Source organism: Typopeltis vanoorti, chromosome 6 (assembly GCF_054136105.1).
Source record: "Typopeltis vanoorti isolate ZY-2024b chromosome 6, IOZ_Tvanoo_1.0, whole genome shotgun sequence".
NCBI classification, from domain to species: Eukaryota; Metazoa; Arthropoda; class Arachnida; order Uropygi; family Thelyphonidae; genus Typopeltis; species Typopeltis vanoorti.
The window spans coordinates 10,509,867-10,525,136 of record NC_143554.1 but is presented as its reverse complement, the minus strand read 5'-3'; the positions used below and the strand labels follow the sequence as shown (position 1 = coordinate 10,525,136).

The 15,270-nt window shown below is 36.0% G+C and overlaps 1 protein-coding gene across 7 annotated transcripts in view; it reads right to left on the bottom strand.

Moving 5' to 3' along the window:
- Positions 1 to 15,270, bottom strand: part of LOC150105279 (glucocorticoid-induced transcript 1 protein-like) — a 454,175-nt gene that overhangs the window by 142,031 nt on the left and 296,874 nt on the right. For all 7 annotated transcript variants that reach the window (XR_016548433.1, XR_016548434.1, XR_016548438.1 and 4 more), the window contains exon 5: positions 10,607 to 10,666. Coding sequence is in view for 1 of the 7 variants with exons in the window: in XM_090394062.1 (XP_090250188.1) it covers positions 10,607 to 10,666 (60 nt within the window). In the remaining 6 variants the exon portion in view is untranslated. The remainder of the gene's footprint in view (positions 1 to 10,606; positions 10,667 to 15,270) is intronic.

Sequence of the window (15,270 nt, the reverse complement as noted above, 5' to 3'; positions counted from 1 at the left end):
TACTTCACTCGTGCTCGGAGGTGTCGACAACCGCAGGCAGCTGTCAGCCAGTGGCTGAGTCAAGGCCAGTGCATGCTGGCTTGAATAGCACAATCCACAAGCAGAGTGAGGAGCTCCTAATTTTCAAACATGATTGAACTTATCGCAGCATTAAAACCATTCCAGGCTCATATTAATTGTGATAATTCTTCACAGAACACTTATTCACTTTCCGAAGGAACACAGTATAGGAAACCCTGTTCTAGTGAATGCTTTTATAAGATCAAGAAAAATTACTGTATAAGCATCTCTTCTATTCAATACATTTGTAGCTATTATTAACATAGGTTTCTAAAACAAGAACCTCTCCCTTAAAACCATTCTGCTACACAGAATGATGTCATCTCATCCAAGTTCATTTTCTATCTAAAAAATCTCTAACATCTTCATCACCACACCTGATGCAAGTTTGGCACAACTGATTTTATACAGTAGCACTATTTTTCATTCTTTCCATTAGTCCGGAATTGTTGCCGGATGCTTGTTGAGGAAAAAAGTCAATGGCTGACACTATCAGCTCCTATGAACACTAAATATGCATGATAATATGCCATCTAGTTACAGTCTTATTAACATCAAGGTTACTTAATATTTCATACACTTCACATTACTGAACAGCTGATATCCTTTTCAATTATTTAACACTATTCCCAACTCTCTTAACTTGAATGCACTGACAAAATACTCACTAAACATTTCTGGTTTCTTCAGCAGATGAGACCTGAATGGTGCCATCTCTAATCTTTCATACTCACCCTTTCTCCTACTAAATATGTTTGTGTTTTTCTGAAGTGAGTTTCTTCCTAGAAGTGAGATTTATTATCATTCACCATTATGCATAGGATTTAAATTTAGATTTCTTTTCCACACAAGCTGAATCCTTAGATTGCTGATCCCATCCAAGAGGAGTCACTCAGCCTATAGAACATTAGTATCAATGAGAGGCAGAAAGATGAGAAGAACAAAACTTAGCTCTGGATTTATAGAGCTACAGAGTTACTACTTAGGTATTTCCTAACAAAAAGAATAACAAAAGTAGAAAAAGTGAATTAAGGTGAAGAAAAATGTTTTATGAGTTTAGAGTCAAACTGTGAAAGGGTCTTGAATAGCTGCTGCACATGTTTTGACAAATTTAGAAGTGTGTCAGAATTATACTGATACTACTTATGACGAACAGTAGTTCGTCATTTTAATTATGTGTAAAAAGTAAACAAAAACTAAATGTCTGTATGAAAGAGTAGAACGAGAGATGAGTCATTATCACCTAACTGCTCTCTTCTGAGCCAAGAATTTTTAAGAGTTCTTAAGAGCATAACTCCCAATGCAACTAACAGTCATTGGTTGGACAAATTTGTGAGTCGAATAGTTGACAGCTGTTCAGAGGCAAAGTAGCACAAATGAAAGAGAAAAGCTAATTTTTTGAATACTGAGGAGGTGATATTTATAAGATTTATGCCAAGATAAGTTTGAGGTCAAAAGAATCCAAGGAATATCAACTTATCTAGAGCTTTGGGTATTATTGAAAGTAGGACCAGAAGAAAAGACTTTTTTTTTCACTTACGAGAGAAAAAAGATTGACTTATACTAACACTGAAATTAAGAACATTATCAGAACCCCATTGAAAACCGAGAGAAGAATTAAAAGGATCGCTAGGGTGAAAGATATCTAGAGTGTTTGAAGAGTGGTTAAGAATTTTGGTAGGATTGTAAACAATTTGTGTAAGATCATGGGTGATAGCAAAGGTCTTGGCATCTGCTTGATCTATGCAATTGAAAAAGGCCAGTTGGAGTTGTGAACATTAAGATACCCAAGGAAGATGACCTCACTCACTATTAGGAAAGTTGGAGTGGATAAAATCAACATTTAAATAAACAAAATAGAAACTGCTCAGAATGGTTGGTAGCATCAAAAAGTGATATGGACAACAAAATAAATCTGACCAATTCAAGTTGAGGAATTTTTAGCCAAAGAAATCTGAGAGAGAGAGAGAATATTCTAAGTTGGAAACCGTCTGACATGGTATAGCAGAACAAATTTTCAAGATGAAAATAGTGAGAGAGTGTAACTGGTAAAACTGAGGAGAGTAGTGCTTTAAGAACCTGAAATTTGAGTTTCTGTCAGGAAAAGTATATGTAGTTTTGCAGATTGGAGGTGGAAATGAGCAGTGATAAAGATGGAACTAAGACCACATATATTTGTGAAGTATGCAATCTATTTTTCTTTCTGCAACTTTCCATGGTTGCTGTTTTAGGAGCTGAAATTTGGAGGGAAATGGAACATACAGTAATGGATTCCTTACTAAGTCATACACATGGAGAATTCCACCTAACTTCTCTGCAAACTATGGTCTTGGCATTGGTCATTTCTTCTTCTCCTTCTTTTCAGCCATTTTCTGCCCACTCCTGGACGAAGGCCTCCTATTTCTCTATTCTTGGTAATGGTTGACCAGTTTTTCCCAACAAAATCTGACAATTCATCATTCCACCTTCTTTTTCCTCAGCCTCGTTTCCTTTTTTTTTTTTTTTTTAAGAATCCAGTTCGTTAGTATGGTGATCCATCGATCATCTTCTCTTCTGGATAGATGTCTGGCCCATTTACATTTTAGTCATTTGTGGTGAAGAATGACGTCCGTGATATGAGTCTGGCTTCTTATCCAGGTGTTTTGCTTTTTATCTTTTAATGTGGTGCATTACGAAAATTATGGATACAACTACCACGTTAGAGTAATATTTAGTTTAATATAAACCAAAATATACGCTCGATATTTCGACCTTCACATTAAGGTCATCTTCTGGAGTATATATATATATATATATATATATACAAAGAAATAAGCTGCATTACAATCTACATGGCATGCTAAAGTTACTGATCAACCATTAAAACTATTTGCCTGACCTCTGGTGCTAAAAAAAAACCTCATTACAAAGCTAGAGCCCTGTTATTATTATTATCTATTAGATTATAAAGTTAAATTAAGCTGGAGAGTAACATGTTCATACAGAAAATAATAGATAAATAAACAGAAAATAAAATTACTTATATAAGTATACATATAAATTGCAACTGGTATGGACAGTGGCCAATAAAAAATGAAAATTGCTTAGAGTCCTAAATCAGGGTTTGCTGGAAACTAAGTGGGCTGAATGTGTGCCATCCAAATTCTTGGGATTTTTAAGCCCCCATTATTATTAATATTAGGGTGATTAATCAAAATTGCATGAAAGAAAGGATTTAATATGATGCCTTTTGATCTATGCCTAGAAGAGAGGAAGGTACCAGAAAACTGGAAAAATGCTACACCGATACTATTATTTAAAAAAGGACAAAGAGGAAGTAAAGAACTATAGACCAATTAGTGTTCTCTCTAATCTGTACAGAATTCTCACAAAAGTAATAACAAACAAGTTAACTCCTCTTCTAGACTCAAATCACCCAAAATAACAAGCAGGATTCATTAAGGCTTTAACACAATTGATCATATTCATGCAATAAAACAAAAAATAGAAAAAGCAGAAGAATACCAATTGCCTCTCTGTTTAGCCATTTTTTTTATTTTATTTAAACCATCAAAATATATTTCATATAAACTAATGCAATAATCAAAGCATTCCAGAATGAGGGAGTTTCTGGAGAATATATGGACCACCTCCAGGAAATATACCACAACTGCAACAATCCAACTTCACACAAGTAGCAATAAAATATCAATTGAAAAAGGTGTCTGACAAGGAGACTATCACCCAAAATCTTTACAGCAGTCCTTCAAGAAATATTTAATCATATAAACTGGACAAACCTTGATATAAAACATTAATAACAAACTTAACACACCTAAGATATGCAGATGATATCATAATTTTTGCAAAAACTCCAGACCTATATCACAAAAGCAGAAAAGTCGGTCTAAAAATGAACAGAGAAAAAACTAAAATCATGTTTACTCATTTTGTAACACCAAAAAGCATAATAATAGAAAAATTTCATGGAGAAAGTCTCTTCATATACATACTTAGGTCATCTCATATGGTTGTGAAACTTGGTCTCTAACAAAAGCACTGGCTAATAAACTAGCAACAACTCAAAGGGAAAAAAAAAAAAAAAAAAAAAAAAAAAAAAAAATCGGTCATATATCAGTGCTCTAATTCTCCAGGCACACCAGGTAGAATGGAAGCAGCAATGTTATTCACTAGCTACCCTGAAAACTCCTGAAGCATTACCATTAGGTTTAGTCCAATATAACATTTGCAACTAACGATCTGCAGAATAAGTGTTTTAAAGCTGTACTCTGAAAGATATGTTGGTTCTCTATAATGTCTGACATAATTCTACACATACATACATACATCTTCAAGGCCCACTCTTCATAATTGGGTTGTGGGGGCGAAAGCTGCAAGAGGAACTTCCAATGGTCACGATCCTCTGCCACCAAGCTCAGGTGTTCTGGTGGGATTCCCAAACGTGTCCACCCAAGGTTTTGGATATTATCTATCCAGCGAGTCCTTGGCCTTCCACGTGGCCTCCCACACTCTGGCTTCGCAAAGAGGGCCTGCTGAGGGAGCCTCTCTTGTGGCATTTCTGACCAGGTGCCCGTACCAGCATAACTGTGATCATATCTCTCCTCTTCCTTCTCTCCACTAGACTCTGCAAATTACATCTTTTCAATCTTTCCTCATACTCAACATTCCAGAGGTCAGAAACTACCTTAGTCAGTCGCCTTTGGACCTTTCCAACATCTCTTCATCCTTCTGAAAACCAGGTGACCAAATCTGGGCACAATAGTCCATGTGTGGCCTAATCAAAGCCTTATACAATGGAACAAGAATCTCCCTGTTTCTACACGTCAGTGTCCTCCGCATCATTCCCAGAAGTCTTTGTGTTGTCTTCACAATTTTGGCAATGTGTCCCCTAAATTTCAGATCCTTATCCACTATCACCCCCAGATCTCTTATTTCTTCCACCTCCAACAATAAATCCTCACCAAGCATAAATTCTGCATCCCATCTTTGTTTTCCAAATTTTTACACCTTACATTTTGCAACATTGAACTCGCATCCCCATTTCCATGCCCAATCACTCAATTTATTCAAGTCTTCTTGTAAGGCCACAACATCTTCACTACTCTTCATGGTTCGTCCCAACTTTTCATCATCTGCAAACAACCGAATATCTTCATCCAAATTTTCGCCAATATCATTAATATACAAGTTAAACAGCAATGGATCTAAAACAGATCACTGAGGCACTCTACTAGTGACTTTTCTTTTCCTGGATATCGCTCCCCCATACACAACTTGTTGATACCTATCAGATACCCAGTCTCCAATCCAATTCACTAATCTAATATCCAACCCCATCTGCTCTAGTTTGACTGTCAACTTATCATGAGGTATTCTATCAAAAGCTTTTGCGAAATCCAAGTATATTACTGTGTATCTTTCTCCTCTGTCCAATGAAGCAGTCACTTTATTGTAAGTAGATTACTAAAACATGACCTCCCTTTAGCAAATCCATGCTGTCCATCAAAGATTATACCATTGTTGTCAACCCAACTCTGGATCCTAGTTCTCACAAGCTTCTCCAACAACTTAACCACAACACCTGATACCCAGATAGGCCTATAGTTTGATGCTTGAGTTCGATCACCTTCTTTATGAAGTGGCAAAATCTTGCCCTCCTTCCACTCTTTAGGAACTTGACCAAGTGCAAGACTCGTATTAAAAAAAAATATGTCAAGGCAGGTGTCAACTCTCTGGCACATTCCTTCAGAATATGCGGTGATATATTATCAAGTCCCACAGCCTTATTTACATCTAGTTTACTCAACTCCCCAAACACCTCTTGCTCACTTACAGTCAGTCTCTCCTCCCCATCATCAACTGCTCTTAATCTCTCCATGAAGTCACATTCACAAGATTGAAAGATCTTTATGAACTGCTCATTAAGTATCTCCACCACACATTCTGCAACAGCTGTCTTTATACCATTTTCTCCAATCAATGTCATCCTTCCATAATCATTCTTTCTTTTGCTGGCTACATATCGAAAGAACTCCCTAGGATTCTTTTTGGCTTCATTAGCTAACTGCTTTTCATACCTCTCTTTAGCTACTCTCACCAACAAAGTTACCCTCCTTGCCTGGTCTTTCTAGACCTCATGAAATTGGTTATTTCCACTTCTCTTATGCTGCCTACACAATGCCCTTTTTCTCTGTCTCACATGCTTAATCTCTTTATTCATCCATCTCAGACCCACCTTAACCTTCTCACCCTTGGAATACATTTAGACATAGCATCTACTAAACAGTTTTTGAAAATCCCCCAAGCTGCATTGATCTCTTTTCCAGCTAACTCCTCATTCCATGCTACACCTGCAAGCTGTCTCCTGAGCTCTTCATAATCACTCCCCCCTGTAGTTCCACATATACCCTTTTTTCACAGGGGTCCTTGCACTGCTGGCAACCACTCAGGTAATCACCTCATGGTCACTTTCACCAATTGGTGGATGATTTGACACCTCATTGATAATTACATCCTCCGATGAGATGACCAAATCCAAGACCCTTAATCCTCGTGTGCCCTCTATTACATACTGTTTGAGGTAGTTATCCCTCAAAAACTCAAGAAACTCATTTTCTTTAGTTCCAGTTGCTATCTCATCATTCCAGTCTATATTGCCATAATTAAAATCACCCATAATGATCACCCTTTCCTTATTTGCTTGGCTTATTTGACTATACATTTCACTATCACCACCATCCACATTATCAGGTCTATAACAACATCTGCCCAAGTATTTCATTCTATTCACCTCTATCTCACACCATACTGCCTGAAAACCACTGGCCCTCTTTCCCTCTTGCATCTCTACCTTGTATGGACATAACTCTTTCTCTATCATCAATAGCACTACCCTTCCCTTTTTACCCCTTCTATCCTCAAGAAACACATCATACCTTTCCATCTCTATTCCTGTCAGAATGTCGTCCTCATCTAACCATGTCTCACTTATTCCGACAATCTCTGGGTGCACAGACGCAATTAGTGCAACCATTTCATCTGCCTTGTTTCTTATACTTCTACCATTGGTATACAAACACAACAACTCATTTCTGGATCTACAGCTAGTTCCACTGATACCACTCACTCAATGTGATCTTTCCATGCTGGACTGGGGCCATTTCTCTTTCTGCTTCTTCATTTTAGAACCCTTTGCAATTCCATCTGTTTCCTCTTGATCCCTGGTCATCCCATTACTTTCCTGCCTACACATGATCTCACCTCCTCTTGGAGCTTCCACCTTTCTCACGCTGTGTATCCCTGTCCACCCTGAGCCTCCCCGTTTCCCTGCTCCTCTTGCACACCATTTTCTCATTTTCTATACTCATACCACTCACTTCCCCATTCATTTCCACTTCTTCAATCTCTCCTGTCTTACTCTCCTGCTCTTCCACATCACCCCCCTCTCGATCTGATTCATTCTCTCTATTCACTTCTCTACTTTCCAGCAGCAGTCTCTCCAAGCAACTCAAACCATAACCACTCAAATGCAGTCCATCGTTCCCATACAGCTCACTTCATCCCTCAAACTCATTCCACACATTAACAAACTGTACTCCCATCTCCTCACACATTTCAGCCAGAATATCATTCATAATCCTTGCTCTCCACCTCATTTCAACACAATCATACCTAGGCAACACACTGACTAACCTTCCTGTCACACTATTCTCTTTTATCTTTCCAAGCAGTCTCCTGATATTCATTTTGACATGCTCTTTGTTCTCTCTCAAATCATTTGTACCAATTAATACAATTAACTCTTTTGCTCGCTCCCACCTCATATTCAATGCCTCAATCACTCTGCTCATTTTACTGCCTGGAAAACATACCTTGTGCATTTTATCCTCTAGCACACCTTTAATAATGGAGTCACCATACAACGCCACTCGCTCATCTTTAACTCTTTCATGCCATCATGATTTATTTTAATAGTTTTGACCTGAATTCTCTTAATTTCATTCCGCATCCATTTCATTTCTTGCTTCATCCAATCCAGTTCACCTTCCGAACCTCGCGACACATTCCCTCTATCATTAAATCTTTCTAACTCTCGACCCCCCTCTTCTCACTTTCCCTCTCATTCATCCTTCTTTGTTTCCGTTCTTTTGGTGCAACATACGTCCAACTTTCACTATCATTCTTCTCACTTTCACTCTCATTTATCTTTATTTCCGTACTTTCGGACTAAAATGCATTCCAACGTTTGCTATCATTCTTCTCACTTTTACTGTCATTCATCTTTCTTTGGTTCAGTACTTTCGTTCCAACATGCGTCCAACTTTCGCCATCATTCATTCTTTTTTCGCTATCATTTATTCTTTCGATTTTTTTTATTTGCGATTTCTGCATCACGCCATTTCTACTTTCATTCGTTCTCTCAATTTCATTTCTTTCTGCCTCACTTTTGTCCCTTTTAACATCCGTTACGGTTGTCAAATCGCTCTTTTTCTTTTTTCCTGATTTTTTAACATTTTTTCCCCTGTCTTTCTCACCATCCTTCTCTTTCAAACGTGCACTCGCGACACAATCGGTACTAGCACTTTCTGTCATTAATTTCATATTCACATTCATCAGTTCCTCGTTCAGGTCACACTTCGCACACACTCTTCTTCCATCCGCACTAAACATCCACAAATCATTTATGTAATCGAAGGAATACATATAACAGACTTCACACTTAACGAAACGACTGAAATCTAAATTAGAATCATCGAATGACAATGCCTCCGCCATTTTTTTTTTTTTTCTCTGCAGGTTACTAGGTCTAATAATAACGATTTCATAATTTAGTTTAGGCAAGAAAAAACCCCCACACTAATAATATCGGTAGCATACAATGTTTACAGCCGCTCTTACTTAAACAATTACACATATATACTTAATTATTCCTAGTAAAACTTATCTGAATCAGGAGCTCTTCAAATCGTGTCTGCAGCACTTGGCCCACTAGTGCCCTCCAATTATTCACACCGCATGCTTGAAGAAATGTAAAAAATAACTGGGACTTTACTATGAAATCCAAACATGGACTTTGGTCACTTCATTCCCCCAACAAGTGGTGGTATAACACTAAGTGACAAATCTTATCTAGTATCTAGTGATGCTTAGTACCACAGTGATTTAGCACTTCTTCTGAGGAATGTGGGTGCCACACCTTGAGCCTTGTCTACATTAGTTCACTCCTAGACAGTTTCCTCTAGTCAGATGGTCTGATGCCTCTTGGCTTGGGGCTATATCCAGAGTTAATAACAGGCTCACCAAAGTAAAGGTGTCAGCAAAATATTTGATTTTGTGTGCTTGCGGACAATTCAGACCTTACTGAAGTTTCACATACTCCACATAATGATGGTCTCAGTGTTATAAACTTCTTAGGTTTAGCCTGAGACACTGATCATGGAACCTTCTAGGCTATTCTCGAGTCTTTAGCCCCACTCCCATTTAGATCCAAATAAAAATACTTCCTGTTGAACATTAACTATTCTGCAGAACAAGAGGCAGTGTGAATGTAATTCCTCCTATTTTCTGGAAAATAGGAGGAATTACATAAAGGCTCAAGGTGTGGCACCCACATTCCTCAGAAGTGCTAAAACACTGTGGTACTAAACATCACTAGATACTAGATAAGATTTTTATCCTCCTATTTTCTTCAACCTCATACCAGTTTGCACACAAGAGATGTGACTGCAGCATGTAACTGGTCTTATTCCCCCCCCCCCCCTCACACACTGTTCTCTATAAAATGCACTCTGAGAATGCCATTTTGCAGATGATAAGGAGATGAAAAAAGGGTTTGCAAAAAAGCACTGACATTAGAGTAAAGAAACAGGATCAGTGCCCAGCAAACTTAACGATGGCAAAAATGTATAGAGAATGAGGGAGACTTTGTTGAAAAATTAGAGTATGCTTATGAAATGCAAAAAACTAATCCATATATTAAATAAATTATATTTTATGAAAAAAAAAATATATATATATATATATGAAATAAGAAATATGAAAAAAATTAAATAAGCTAATGACTAATAGTAAGCATTACTTTCGTGCTGCCTCTCAGTCATTAGCTTATTAATTTTATATAGAAAAGTATTTCCTAACTCATTAAAAATATAAGTAAGGCAGAGTCTTTAAAATTAAATCTTCATGATCTTAGTTGGAAAAAACTAGGTTTATTTAAATTGCTTGCATTTGTTAAGTGCTAGCATGTGTATCAACTACTTTGAATGCTGATATGCATTTTAGGAATGCCTCCTCAACAGATAAGAGAATAACTTAAGCTATTTATATTATAAAGTATGAACAAAGAAATCATGAGGAACCATATGCAGATAACTGCCCTGCAATTTCAGTAGATATGCTATTATGAATTCTTTATTTATCCTTTATTCTAACAACATTTAAAGAAACTTAATTTTATAGCAAATGTTTTGCCAGTTTTAAAATTTTCAGATTATTAAATTACTATAGCCATCTAAGATTCTAATTATGAAAATTTTAGGATACATACTCTGGTTGCATCACACTCCTCAGTTCCTGAAATTTCACGAAGGACTAGCCTTTCAATTTCCTACAATAAAAGAGTAAAAAATGGCACAAAAGTAAATTAGAATAAGTACTGAAATTTTAAACAAAATATCAAATGCACTAGTTAAAATTAATGTTTGGAGTAACATTACGTGATTGTATTAATACTATAACACCAATGAAATCAGTAAAAATTTATCATTTTCAAATGCCTGATCTTTGCAAAGACTACAGCACTGTATAACACATAGAAATGAGTCACTGAGTCAAAGAACTATGGAAGGGAAGCAGTAAAACTTCTGAAATTAAATTAGACAAAGCATCACATGAAGAAGACCATCATGGATCTACCACTTGACAGCCAGAACAGTAATTCAAGATTAGTTTAATATTTTATTAACAGTATTGCAACAGAACTCTTATAATACCAATACTGACTTAATTATGGATTAAATATAACTTTCTGTGCTGGCTTGACTTAGTAACCTGATTAGATTAACCTGATTCTATGTCAACCCATTTCCTGTAGACATCCTGCAGATGTCTACAGGAAAATAATAATGGACACTATAAGAAATAAGTTCAAAGACATGATATATAAACAATGAAATGATTAAAAAGATTTTTTAGAACTAATTGTTTCAGTATAAAACCACACACAAAGATGTCAAATAGAAACTACTTTTATTTAGACTAGTTTTGTGAAATAGTTTCACTTCCATAGGAGATAACATGAATAAACTAAAAACTAGAAAGCAAGTAATAACAGTTAACATCTCTAGTGAAAGATCAGCATATCTTACCAGATCTAGCAGTCTGTACTATGTGGTGTAGATCACGACTACAACTGATCTTGTAGACATCTGGTTTATTGAGCGGCAAATGTGGACGTTAAGGTTTCAGGTGTTCAGAGATTCTGCTGATTAATTAGAAGGCAACTTAAATTTTAGTGACAAAGTGATTTTGTTATTTTATCTGCAATTGATTGTATATATGGAAGATTATAAAGATTATTCCCTACATGTAATTGAAACAAAATTAAGTTTAATCATTTGATATTTTGCTCAGAGAATGTGTAACTTCCTATGTTTACCTAAGACAAAAGAGATTACAATAGAGGGAGGCTGTGAGAAAGAAATTATACCCAGGATTCAACTTAGTTAAGTAGTCTTTGAACAATAATATTTAGCACTCAAAGAAAATGTAAAATATTCAATAGCTGTAAGCTTCCAGTCATGATATATGGACATATGACATTAGTATTAAATGGAAAGATCACCATTTGGTATTACCATTCAAGACAAAGTTTAATAGTTGGGTCAGAGTAAGAGACCAGGGTAAGAGACATCATAACAGTCATGAAAAGATCTAAATGGCAATAGGAAGGGATCACTGCAAGAAGTAGCACTCAAAAATAAACAAAATTGATATCTAAATAGAAGGAAGACCAAAGAGACAGTGGGAGGATGCGATTAAAGAGATGACTGAAAATTCAGTGGCATAGAAAAACTCAAGAGAGGACAGAATGAAGGACTTTGTGGTGAAAGCTTTTATATAGCAATAGACAAAAAATGACTGATGATGTGTAAGCCATTTCAGAGAAATGTGAAATACATGTTAACTATTCAAATGTTTTTCTGTCGACTCGTAATGACATGAGATAACATTACTTTAGTTCAAAAGAATTACTGTCTAATTGGGACATAGGTTAAATAGATAACGTAACTTTTGTGAAGATGCAGATATACTGGGAAAAAATGTTAAATATTTGGTGATTCAAGATAACTACTTTGTATATTTTTGATATATGCTAACTGATAGCAAACTGCTTCATAACTTTCTATGAACAAATATAGAAAGTTGTAATATAGTTCAGTTCTTAATGTCAAAAGGAATGCATTTTCCTAAAAAATAAATTAAAATAAATATTTTTGCAATTCAATTCTTTTTTTTTTTTTCATGATGAGAGTAAATAACTTTTCATAAAAATATAACAAAAATTATTAAGATAAGTAGAGTATGATTAGCAGTTATGATGGAAGCTGAGCAGGAAAAAACCGAAAGAATTCATAATAGGTGAAAATACTTTTTACCTATACTGATTTTGACTGAATACTGATTTTTACTCAGTGTCAATACTGCCACTACAGAAGAATGAATCATCAATGAAAAAAATAACATAATACAACAAAATAGTTATTAAACTCCTTGAAACAATTTTATGCAAATTCCTGATTATTATCTTGTTGATTATTTTTAATTGGGAATTTGTTAATTAACCATCTGTTGTTCTAAGCTGTAGTAACATTTTTTAAAAAAAATAGATTCATTTATTGTAATTTATTTTGCATTCTATTGTTGTTATTGTACTGAAAATGCCTTTGATACTTACTAGAAAATTTTGCAGCTAATAAATTTATTTCACATAAATCTCCATCTTTAATTTTCCAAAATAGTTTCAGTTGTGGAGTTACAACTATGGCTGGGGCCAGTGTAGTATGTTTTTAAACTGCATGTTCTTCTGGCTGCAACATTTTCATTTATTTGTTTATTCATATGGAGTTTCCTCCCCCAACCCTATTGGGGTGAGTTGAGCCCCCCTCATGGGGAGTTAAGTATTTATGGCTGTAGATCCGTGTGTGTTCGTGGGGCCAGTTTGCCTGCTTGTGAGATGAAAAACGCCAGATAAACTAGCGGAAAAAACCCTACTGCCCGTGCCCAAGCCCGGCCAACTTGGCTATGGCTGAGGAAGATCCTCAAATTCTCACGTCTTCGACGGGAATCGAACCTGGGACACTCCTTCCCCAGTCATATGGTTGCGAAGCGCACAGCCACTAGGCTAACCGCGTGGACATTTTCATTAAAATATAATATTGCATTAATGAAAACATTAAAGCAATGAATGATGATTTTTTTTAAACAATGAATTGTTCATGGATGATTTTTTTTCCCTAATGAATTCTTGTTCAATTAACTGTTTGTTCATGGAATCTTCTCCAAGTTTGTATCATATGCTATTTTCATGTTAAAAAAATTAAATGTGATATATATATTAAAGAGATGTTGATGGATGTTTTCAGTTGGATTAGGTGACTGATGTTTCTAGACGGAAGCTGTATTTTTTTTTTGAGGGGGGGGGGGGGCACAGAGGGAGAAAGTTGTTTTTAATAAACTCTTGGCAATTCGGTAACTGGACAGATGTGGAATTTTTGAATAATTATCTTGCTTTGAAAAGAGAATCATTGTTATTATCTTATGACCTCATGGAGTCACAGACTCATCTGGGAGGTCCCTTTTGTCATACACACAGCTCATCATATTGCACCTTAAACATATTCAAATTCTCTGCACACCATGCTCTCGGACAATGCATCCAATCATTCACAACTCTCCATGCAAAAAACCTGCTTCTCACTCCCATGCTCACACCCTCCTTCTACAGCTTCCAAGGATGCCCTCTAGTTCTCCCCTGATCTCCTACCATTTTATGAAAAACTTCTTCAATGTTAATTCTATAACAACATCTTGCTAACTTGTACATCTCTATGATATTACTTTTCTATCATATTCTCCTATCCACTAAACTCTGCAAATTGTATCATCTGAACCTTTCTTCATATTCCTCACATTTTTGGTAAATATCCTCTAAGATCCTTATTCACCATCATCCAAGGATCTCTTATTTCCTCCGCCTCCAACAATATATTCCCACCAAGCGTAAATTCTACATCCCATCTATGTTTCCCAAATTTTAAAACCTTACATTTTGCAAGACTGAACTGGCATCCCCAATCCTGTGCCCATTCCCTCAAACTATTCAAGTCTTGCAAGGCCACAACATCTGCTTTACTCCTCATAGTTCATCCCAACTTTGCATCATCTGCAAACAACTGAATATCCTCATCCAAATCTTAACAAATATCATTAACATACATGTTAAACAGTGATGGCCCTAAAACAGACTCACTACTAGTAACTTTCATCTTCCAGGATATTGCTCCCCCATACACAACTTACTGATACCTATCAGATAGTCAATCTCTGATCCAATGCACTAGTCTAATATCCAACCCCATCCGCTCTAGTTTTAACTATCAACTTATCATGCAATAATCTATCAAAAGCCTTTGCAAAATTTAAGTATACTACTGTGTATCCATCTTCTTTATCCAATGAAGCCATCACCTTATTGTAATAAGTAAGTAGATTACTAAATTATGAACTCCCTTTAGTAAATCCATGCTGTCCATCAAAGATAATACCATTGTTGTCAACCCAATTCTGGATCTTGGTTCTCACAAGCCTCTCCAACACTTTAGTCACAACAAGTGTCACACAGATAGGACTTATTCATGCTTCAGTTCTGTCATCTCCCTTATGAAATGCACAATCCTGCCTTCCTTCACTACTTTGGGAACTTGACCCAGTGCATATTAAGATTATTATTATCTCATATTAAACACATATGTCGAGTCAACTCTCTGGCACATTCCATCAAAATACATGGTGATATATTATCAAGTCCCTCCTCTCTCTCAAACTCTCCATGATATCACATTCACAAGAATGAAAGACCTTTATGAACTGCTCATTAAATAACTCAATTGTATCTTCTGAAGAAGTTATTCTTATACCATTTTCCCCAAT